The sequence below is a fragment of the Rhincodon typus genome, chromosome 28 (genome assembly GCF_021869965.1).
Source record: "Rhincodon typus isolate 14 chromosome 28, sRhiTyp1.1, whole genome shotgun sequence".
Classification (NCBI taxonomy): domain Eukaryota; kingdom Metazoa; phylum Chordata; class Chondrichthyes; order Orectolobiformes; family Rhincodontidae; genus Rhincodon; species Rhincodon typus.
The window spans coordinates 39,962,505-39,973,241 of NC_063359.1; the positions used below are offsets into that span (position 1 = coordinate 39,962,505).

At 43.7% G+C, this 10,737-nt stretch overlaps 1 protein-coding gene across 1 annotated transcript in view; it reads left to right on the top strand.

Moving 5' to 3' along the window:
- miga2 (mitoguardin 2) overlaps positions 1-10,737 on the top strand; it is a 74,526-nt gene that overhangs the window by 56,528 nt on the left and 7,261 nt on the right. The window contains exons 11-15 of the mRNA XM_048613415.1: positions 3,548-3,634; positions 5,232-5,330; positions 6,447-6,581; positions 9,400-9,453; positions 9,640-9,756. Coding sequence (XP_048469372.1) covers positions 3,548-3,634; positions 5,232-5,330; positions 6,447-6,581; positions 9,400-9,453; positions 9,640-9,756 — 492 coding nt within the window. The remainder of the gene's footprint in view (positions 1-3,547; positions 3,635-5,231; positions 5,331-6,446; positions 6,582-9,399; positions 9,454-9,639; positions 9,757-10,737) is intronic.

The window sequence follows — 10,737 nt, forward strand, 5'->3', positions numbered from 1 at the left end:
ACACTTCCGCCATCTGCAGTCCGACCTCACCACCAAAGACATTTTTCGCTCCCTTCCCTTATCTGCTTTCTGGAGGGACCACTCTCTCCGTGACTCCCTTGTCCGCTCCACACTTCCCTCCAGCCCCACCTCACCCGGCACTTTTCCCCGCAACCACAGGAAGCGCTACACCTCCCCCCTCACCCCCATCCCAGGCCCCAAGAAGACTTGCCACATCAAGCAGGTGTTCACCTGCACATCTGCTAATGTGGTATACTGCATCCGCTGTTCCCGTTGTGGCCTCCTCTACATTGGGAAAACCAAGCGGAGGCTTGGGGACCGGTTTGCAGAACACCTACGCTCGGTTCGCACTAAACAACTGCACCTCCGAGTCGCGAACCATTTCAACTCCCCCTCCCATTCCGCAGACGACATGTCCATCCTGGGCCTCCTGCAGTGCCACAACGATGCTACCCGAAGGTTGCAGGAACAGCAAGCTCATATTCTGCTTGGGAGCCCTGCAGCCCAATGGTATCCATGTGGACTTCACAAGCTTCAAAATCTCCCCTCCACCTACCGCATCCCAAAACCAGCCCAGCTCGTCCCCGCCTCCCTAACCTGTTCTTCCTCCCACCTATCCCCTCTTCCCACCTCAAGCCCCACCCCCATCTCCTACCTACTAACCTCATCCCGCCCTCTTGACCTGTCCGTCCTCCCTGGACTGGCCTGTCTCCTCCCTACCTCCCCACCTACACTCACCTTTACTGGCTCCATCCCCACCTCTTTGACCTGTCTGTCTCCTCTCCATGTATCTTCTCCTCTATCCATCTTCTATCCGCCTCCCCCTCTCTCCCTATTTATTTCAGATTCCCCCTTCCCCTCCCCCATTTCTGAAGGAGGGTGTAGGCCCGAAACGTCAGCCTTCCTGCTCCTCTGATGCTGCTTGGCCTGCTGTGTTCATCCAGCTCCACACCTTGTCATCTCGGATTGTCCAGCATCTGCAGTTCCTACTATCCCAAAAAGCCTTCAGTTTCACTTTGGGGCAATTTTGCGGGAGTCTTCATTAAAGCTGGATGTGTGAAACGGATGCTCCTGAGGGAAGTAGTTTACAATTGTTCAGAAAAAGGTTACCTCACTGTAAGGAGACTTATTCAGAAGTTCCAGACCTGAAGTGTTTGGTTAAAATCCTGAAGGCATTTTATGAAGCTGAGAAAATGTCAGCTCAATTATATGATGAATCAATGAAGAGGTTCACAGATTCCCAAGACTGGGAAATGAAGCTGCGGCTAAGTCAAACGCTATGTGGGATAGAGAAAGGCATTCTTGTGATATTTGATTACTGTACTGGGATTCTGTCAGGATTAATGAGATTGTATTTGTATCGTATTTTGAAATTTTTACGTGTTTATATGTCAATTAATTTTGTTTATTTAGTTATATATTTTCTTTTTGTAAATAAAGTTGTGTTAGTGTTAATCTGTAGCATTGTGTTTGTTTCAGTGAAAGACTACTTTGTCAAAATGAAAAGAAAAACAATATCATCTACCAAGCTAGATTTTAGGCTTTAACAACATCAGCTGCGATCATAGCAATAGACATTGGGAAAGAAAGGGATAGAAGGGATGGTGATAGGGTGAGTTGTCATAAGTTGGAGGAAATTGTGTGGAGCATTTAGCTGAATGGTCTCTTTCTGTAAACTCAACGGACATAGTTGAGTCAGCATCCTTGCCTTTATCTGGCTGGTTAGAGGGGAAGGGTTACCTGTTGTTGTAACCCAGGGAACAGTGCGATATAGTGAAAGGGAGATAAGGTTTGGTCACTTCTAGAGAGAGAGGAAGAAGTCCATCATAAGACATTGAATTGCACTGAAGCTGCACATGTTGGCGAAATATAGAGAAGCCCCAGAGGTAGTGGTGTGAGTTACAGTGAGTTCTCCCTCATTGATGTCTTGCCTATTAACAGTTGGGTTAAATTAAAACTGGCAAGGGCTACAGGAAAGAGCCTGGCTGGATTGCAATGTATACAGACAGTTGAAGGAAGGGACAGTAAACGAGGTACATTAAAAAGATGGTGTCACTTTGAGAGATGTGGGGTCAGTATTTCTGACATGGATTCAATTATAATCTGGTTGGGAACAGTGGAGGAATTCAGAATTATTTGAATCATCAAGTATTTTAAAGTATGTTTCCAAAATGCTTAAAGTTTATTCCTTCAAAGAAGACAAGAATTAGGGACAGGGTTTAAAGTTTAGTGAGTTGAAAGAAAATAGGAAATTCAGGCAACTTTATTTTTTGTAAGAATTGGTGCGTTAATGGAGTACTGTCTATCATTAGCAGTGATAGTGGGGCAGAGGGCCATGGCATAGTTTAAAAAGAAATAGGTGAATTCCAGTTTGGAGAAAGAACACCAGTCTGCTAGTTCAAGAATGACAGTGGCCTGAGGAGAGATTTATAAGACTAGGCTAACTGGATGAAAGGTTACCCCTCCTTGTCCAATACGTTACTTTGTAATCTTTGCTACAAGGGGCTGGGATGATGATAAGTCAGTTTTCCTGCTCCTAGTCGCTATCCAGTTGGATGTCTGCAGCTTTCACATGAAATGGGGAGGCAAGGCTTTGGTCTGACTGTGATGTTCTCTGACGTGGATTGGTGCCATTCAAAAAAAGACTTGCACATGATATATTGGGCACTGTATGGTTGGTGAAGCTCGACCCCATCAAGAATCTGTGTCTTTAACTGAAGAGGGAAGAAATTTTAAGATAATAATTCGAGGTGTACAAAATGATCAGAGGTATAGATAGAGTGTACGGCCAGAGACTTTTTCCTAGGGTGGAGGTAGCTATTACGAGGGGGCATAGTTTTAAAGTGAGTGGAAGTAGATATAGGGGAGACGTCAGAGGTAGGTTCTTTACTCAGAGAGTGGTAGGGGCATGGAATGCATTGCCGGAGAGGGTAGTGGAGTCGGCCTCATTAGGGGCATTTAAGCGACTATTAGATAGGCATATGGATGATAGTATAAGGTAGGGGTGGAGGTTAGATAGACCTTAAGTTTAGGGTAAAAGTTCGTCACAACTTCGTGGGCCGAGAGGCTTGTACTGTGCTGTACAGTTCTATGTTCTATGTTCTAATAACATTCCTGTGTTATAAAGAGGGAGCTGAGGAAAGTACCTTTTGTTAAAGAGTATAATTCCATCCCTAACTAGTTGAGGACTGGGAAAGATGAGTTAGTAAGGGACTTACTTAAGTCTGATTTTCTACTGTAATCTTCAACCCTGTCCTGTAGCTGCTCTGCACCTGGTGTATTAGACGATACGAAAGCAAAATACTGTGATTGCTGAAAATTTAAAAATTAAAACAAAATACTGAAACCATCAGCAGGCCACGTCTTTCACACAATCTGAAACATTACCTTTGTTTCTCTCTCTCTCTGTGCATGCTGCCTGGCAATGCTGAATATTTCCAGGATTTTCTGCTTCTGTTACATTAGATGATGTTAGAAGTGTGAGTCTCCCGCACAATGCAGGTTGTGAGCTGCTTCCATTTCTAACAAAAACGTGTTTTTGACACAGGTATTACTGCAGGATGCGACAAACCAGCTATTCTTCAGTGAAATTGGGAAGCAGATGATTACTGGACTGATGTCCACTGCAGGAAAGGTAAAACACCAGGCCCAATCCCACAGATATTCTGTAATTTTGGACTTTGTGATGTTATAGAGGGTGGGATTTCTCCAACGAAGAGTAGCAATCCCCAGTCAGATTAAGAGAATAGATTTTGGGATTTTCAGGCAGTCCTGGCTGAGTGTTAAAGCAGCATGCAGCCTTTAAGTTTTGTGTGTACCCTATCTTGCTGGAACTTTTGTTGATTGTTGCTGTATGTGCTGTCGATGTGATTGCACTGGAGAGGGTCTAGAGAGGGATTAACAAGGATGCGGCCAAGACGGGAAATTTGCAGCCATGAGCAAAGATCGGATTTGCTTTGATTGTTCTCCTTGGACAAGAAGATCATGAGGCCAGATTTGATTGAGTTGTACAAGATTGAGAGGGGCCTGGATAGACTGGAAGGGAAGGAACTGTTTACCCTAACAGAGTTGGTGAATGGGAGGCGTAGATTAGAGAGGAGATGAAAAACATTCTTACCTAGGGGCTGGTTGGGGTCGCTTCTTAAAAGGGCAGTAGGGCAGGAAACCCTTTACTTTTTCAAGTCTTGTAAAAAATGGTTAAGATGTCATAGTCGTACCAGACCATAAGGCTTATATCTTGGAGAGAGAGAGAGAGAGAGAGACGACCGGTGGTGGTTTAACCATAATCTGTATAGAAATGGACGAGGGAAGTGAGATTAGGCTGGGTGGCTTATTTTTTTTGGCCAGCAAAATGATGGGCCAAGTGGCCTCTTTCTGTGATTCTGTGCAGAATCAAATAGTGTAACAACTTATATCTGATGTTTCATTCAAGTGTTTTTCAATTTTTCTTTCAAATAAATTAGAGGTCAGTGTGTGACGGCACAGTTGAACTACTCGGTATCTTTATCTGGCTATGATGGGTGTTGTAACACCCTGGATTACAGTGTACTTTGAAACAAAACCAGAAATTGCTAGAAAATCTCAGCAGGTCCAGCAGCATCTGTGGAGGGAAATAAGAGTTAACTTTTCAGGTCCAGTGGAAAAGTTCTGAACCATCCAGTCTATCCAGGCCTGTTATCTCAATCAAATCTGCCCATAGCTACTGTTGTCCAAGGAGAACAAACCCAGTGAATCCTACTTCAGGTTCTGAGGAAGTGTCACTGGATCCAAAACGTTACCTCTGATTTCTCTCCACAGATGCTGCAGGACCTGCTGAGATCTTCCAACAATTTCTGGTTTTGTTTCTGATTTCCAGCATCCACAGTTCTTGGGGCTTTTTAATTATGCAGTATATTGTTGTTGGATAATGGACACAGCTCCTGAATTCCACATGCTCAGATCATTGACCAGCAACCTCAATTCCTTTTCCTCACAGGTTGAATCTTCCCTATTGTAAAGTGGGAAGAGCAGTATATAACAGTCTTATGACTATCCTTGCAACCTGAGGAGGTGCTGACTGCTCAGTTTCCCAGCTGTGACGGGATGGGCGATTCTGGTGACAGAGTTAAACTGTTTGAGGAAGGAGGTTCACGTGGGCAGGAACAGTGGCTAAATCCGATATTCCCATCATTGTAATGTGATAAAAAGAAAAACCTCCCCTTCCTATCCCTGACCCTCTTTACCTGTTGCAGAATGTGAATCGATTCTATGAGACCTACCAAGAAATGCTGCAGTATGCAGCTAGGGAAGAGACCTGGGCAACAACGAAGAGAGAGCTGGAGGGACGAGGGGTAGGTCCAGAAATCTTTTTAGTAGCTATCTGGTTAGGACCGGAAGGAGAACTTCCATTCAGTGCCTTGCTGATGTGCTTATTTTAAATGACACGAGCTGTACGTTTTACAGAACCTTATTGTTCATCCACAGGGGTCAACTCCAATGAGAGGCAGACTGCTGGGGGGTGAACTTTGGAGTGGAACATTTGCATTTCTTGCTGTAGAACGAGTGAAATATTTATTTCATAAGTGCAAGGGATAATCAGATCTGATTAACCTGAATTCCTTGCATTCCTAAATCGTGCCTTTATTGACCCTGTGAAGGTGTATGTGTCCATCTGTGTGACCCTAATTTCACACTGTGACCTTCTTTTGTGAATTATGAGTCCTCGTTATGGGGGTCTAGAACAAGGGGTCATGGTCACGGGACATGTGGAGGAACGCCATTTGAATTGAGATGAAAAAAAAATTTCTTCATTCAGGGCAGTGAATCTGTGGAATTCTCTACCACAGATTGCTGTGGAGATCAAATCACTGACTATATTTAGGAAAGAAAGAAATTACTGGAAGCTAAAGGGAGAGTGCAGATGAACGAGAGAGAGGATCAATCATGTTCATGTTGCACGGCAGAATGGGTTTGATGGGCCGAATGACCCTACTACTTATCCTATTTTCTATGTTCCTATGTTTCCCATCTCTACTTAAAGATGGAAATGTTACCACTTCCTAGGGAGACCAGAACTAGGGACCATCAATTTAATTGTGTTTGCTGCTAATTCCAGTAGGGAATTTAGGAGAAATGTCTTTTGGGGTGGTTGAGGCAAATACTGTTAACACATTTACAGGGAAGCTGGATAAACACGAAAGAGAAAGGGATAGGATGATATTGGGATAGGGTGAAATGAAGGTATGTGGAGCATAGACAAGTTGGGCTGAATGGCCCTTCTCGCTCTCGTTGAATCATTAGTAACTGATTATCTGGCCATCATCTTGCTGCTGCTTTTGTACCTTGCTTTCTCACACTTTGTTTCCTATAACAGAATTGTCTGTAAAGCAGTTTGTGACATCATGAGGTTATGTGAGGTGGTTTAAATGCCATTTCTTTCACTCATGGGAGAAAACTTATATCTACAGGTTGTGTGCATGAGCTTTTTTGATATTGTATTGGATTTCATTCTGATGGATGCCTTTGAAGACTTGGAAAACCCTCCTTCATCTGTGGTTGCTGTTTTACGGAACCGTTGGCTCTCAGATAGTTTTAAGGAGACGGTAAGTGACATTGATCTGCATTGCTGCACTGCGATTGTTGACTTGCTCACCGAGCTGGGAAGTTTGTTTGCAGGCGTTTCGTCACCATACTCGCTAACATCATTGTGCCTCCGGTGAAGTGTCAGTGTTCTGTCCCACTTGTTATTTGTGTTTCGGTTTGCTGGAGTGGGTGGCATCACTTCCGGGTTTGTTTCTCAGTGATTGGTATATGGGGTGCAGCTGTACATGTTTGTAAATGGAGTTCCAGTTTGAGTCCCAGGCCTCCAGGAATTCTCGTGTGTGTTTTTGCTTGGCTTATCCTTGGATGGCTACATTGTCCCAGTCGAATTGGTGTCCCTCTCTGTCCATGTGTATTGAAGTGAGTGATAGTTGGTCATGTCTGTTGGTAGCTAGTTGGTTTTCGTTAATCCTGATGGCTGGTTTCCTTCCGGTTTGCCCTATGTAATGTTTTTGGCAGTCTTTGTATGGTATCTTGTAAATAAAAACTGCTGATGCTGTAAATCAGGATCAAAAACAAAGTTGCTGGAAAAGCTCAGCAGGTCTGGCAGCATCTGTGAAGGAAAAAACAGAGTTAACGTTTCGGGTCCAGTGACCCTTCCTCAGAACTCAACAGAACTCTGTTCTGAGGAAGGGTCACCGGACCCGAAACGTTAACTCTGTTTTTTCCTTCACAGATGCTGCCAGACCTGCTGAGCTTTTCCAGCAACTTTGTTTTTGATTGTGTAAATAACATTGGTTCTGTTAGTTGTAGTTGTCGGATTCTTTATTCTCATCAGTAGCTGTCGGTTTGTGGGCTACCATGATTCCTTGCGGGGGTGGAGGGGAGGGGGGGCACGGATGCGGAGTAACCTGGTGGTCATTTCAGATATTCCCTTCATGTATGGAAGGGTGACTGGAGTCTCTGTATGTGTTGTCTTCCTGTTGTCTGTTGTGTAGGTGTCGGCGGACTACGCTTCTCAAAAACGTTGAATTACTGCAGTGCAATGATTGTGGGAAAGGTGATTCACCAGCTACATGTGTTGCAAACAAATGAACTAATCTAACTCTGTTGGTCATCCTGACCACGAGAACGCTCCAGAGAACATGAGTCTCGAGGCTGTGTCAGAGTCGGAGGATACTGAAGGTGCTCTGGACCAATATTGAGTTTAACTACTCATATCTCATGTTTCCAGTCTTTTACTCACACTTTCCTTCCATCATATGCCCTATGTGTCTGTCTATTTTTTCTCTGCTGTGACCAGGCCTAATTTTCCTGGTGAAGTGAAGGTTGAGGATGGGGAATGATACTGATTCAGGGTGCCCAGAGACCATTCGGCCTCCATTTCAAAGCAAGGCATTCTCTCCTTATTTTTGATTCCGTCTTTGTTATAAATTGTTATATTTACATTTATAATGAAGCTGTCCAAGTTAACTTGTCACACTGTAATTACCCCCTCTCCGACTTGTTTCAACCCCTCTGGCTACCCAGCCCGCGGACGTTGCAGTGTCTCCAGTGGCCAGAGACTCTGTTTTACATTGACACATATTTACATGGAGAGGTGCAGTACGTACTTTAGCCGCGTGAATGTATACTGACCAAAGTTAACAAAGTATGTGCCAGATTTTCTTTAAGCCATTTAGTTCAAAAGAGCTTTGTTTACTTTTTTTATGAAACAAAAGACTTAGTACAGGTAATCCTTGAATAATGCAGCTGTTATGTTGTTGAAAATCACTACATTGAGCAAAACTATTGTTGGAAAGATTTATTCCCATAGAAACCCATGTAAATGTTAGGGTTATGTTCCCGGATGTCAGCAGACATTTTTTATAACAGGTTGGATCTCCCTGCTGCTGCCATCATGCCACAATTTAGTGAATAATGCTGCCTCCATTCCTGCTACTACAGAATGAAATTGATCAATGCCCTCCTGTTATTGGGCATTTTGAAATAAAGATCATGACAATTACACTTGAGATTTATCACCAGTTATGAAACTACGAACAATGTGGAGAAAATCAAGATGGGAATAGTCCCAGGCACAGCTGGGTGGGTTGCAACAGCAAGTACAGAGACTTAGAAAAGTCATAATGTATTCTGAGGTGTGGGAATAAATCATCTGTGAAAGGCCACCTTTAGCATTGCTTATATATGTCAGCTCATTGGTGATCGGTAATAATCGCATTATTGAGAGTCAAGTCTGCGTTAGTGGAATAATGGGTAGTAAAGTAAAATTTGTGTTATGCTGCAAACACAATTTAAAACCATGGTAATCAAGGACTGTTGCTGCTCTATCTCTATTGAGTACGTTTATTCTGCATGGACATATGAATTTGGCCAGCAGTTAGCAGAGCAGATTCTCTGACAGCCATCACACATCTTCACCTTTGCGAACTGGGATACACTTATCTTTTCTTCTTACTTTATAATGGGGTGAGGGAGATGCAGGGTGCGGGGAAACGATGATGGCACTATGGACTAGTGTTTCAGAGACCCAGGCTAATACTCTAGGAGTAATAGGGGAAGTCCCATGGCATGTAAATTAGATTCCTTAATAAAATCTGGAATTGAAGGCTGGACTCAATGTGCCGTGTAAACACCATTGATTGCAGGGGAATAAGAACTCCACTTGAAGGAAATCTGCCACCTTTACCTGGTTGGTCCTACATGTGACTCCAGAGCAGCAGCAATGTGGTTGACTATTAACACAGTTCTCTGAAATAGCCCTAGCGTTTCCTTTAGTTCAAGGCAATTAGGGATGGGCAGCAACATCTCCATCCCTTAAAAATAATTTTTAAAAAAAACTGTGTTTTGACTCTTCTGATTTCTTGAATTCCACAGGCCCTTGCCACAGCTTGTTGGTCAGTGTTAAAAGCAAAAAGGCGACTGTTGCAGGTCAGTAAACAGAGGGAGCTTGGGGGTGAATGAGCCAATGATTATAAAAACTTCCCCCCACAATGTGTGGGGTACACTGTGAGCTTGTGTGAAATGGGAATAAAATTTGGCCCAAAATTTAAAAGGAATGATGTTCTGAAGATGAGTTTTAAGTGGTGATTACAATGTGTTACCTCATGGCTGCAGGTCCCTGATGGCTTCATTTCCCATTTTTACTCCATTTCGGAGCACGTGAGTCCTGTCCTTGCCTGGGGCTTTCTTGGACCAAAACAACATCTCTGTGAAGTTTGCACTATATTTAAGGTGAGAGGCTTCTTTTAAAATCTCCTTGGTCACCCACTGTATTGGAGAGAAGGGCAAAGGGTGTTTACCCCAGGATCTTCACAACATTAATAATTTTATTTGTTTGTTTGTAATGTAAGATCAAAACTATTCCAGGACTAAGGATGTCACTGGCAAGACAGGCATTTATTATTCACCCTTGGTTGTCCCTTGAGAAAGTTGGCTGACTTCTTAAACCACTGCAGTCCATGTGTTGACTCACTGGTAATGGAACAGCAATATAGGTTTAAATCAAAATTATGCTGGTCACTGCTAAGAGACTGTACTACCGCACATCATTGCAAAGCACAGGGTGATGCCATCTTGTAGGGGGGGGTAGCGTGATTCCATAGTTTTGGACGTTCCTTGCAGTTGGAGGGAGAATGGAGAGGGTGGCAGGGGTTTTCGAGTAAAACAATGTTTTCCATGTCCCGACCACTTTGATGTTGCTGCTGATGGGGGAAAGGTATGAGCTGCTAATGTTTCTGCTTTCACAATAATTAGCAACCCCTTTGACTTTTGCACTGGGCCACCATACAATCTGTTCCCCTTGCTGCTCCTCTACACCATTTTCCAATCCATTTCACGTCTGAAGACTTCTGTAGTGATTGTAACAAGGTCAGCCAGGTGGACCTCCTAGAATATGAGTTCACTGTTTGGGGACAGGGAGCGCTGGTTGACAGATATAAGTGGGAGTTTCAGAGCTTCTGTTCACTCTGAGAGCTGGCTCTGTTGGAGCTGGACAGTTGTCAAGGAATCTCCACGTGTAAATGAAGGGCGACTTGGTGACAGGATACTGGCCTCTGTGGAGTTATTTCACATACTAGACTCAAAACGTTAACAGAAATAATAGGAACTGCAGATGCTGGAGAATCTGAGATAACAAGGTGTAGAGCTGGATGAACACAGCAGGCCAAGCAGCATCAGAGGAGCAGGAAAGCCGACGTTTCGGGTCTGGACCCT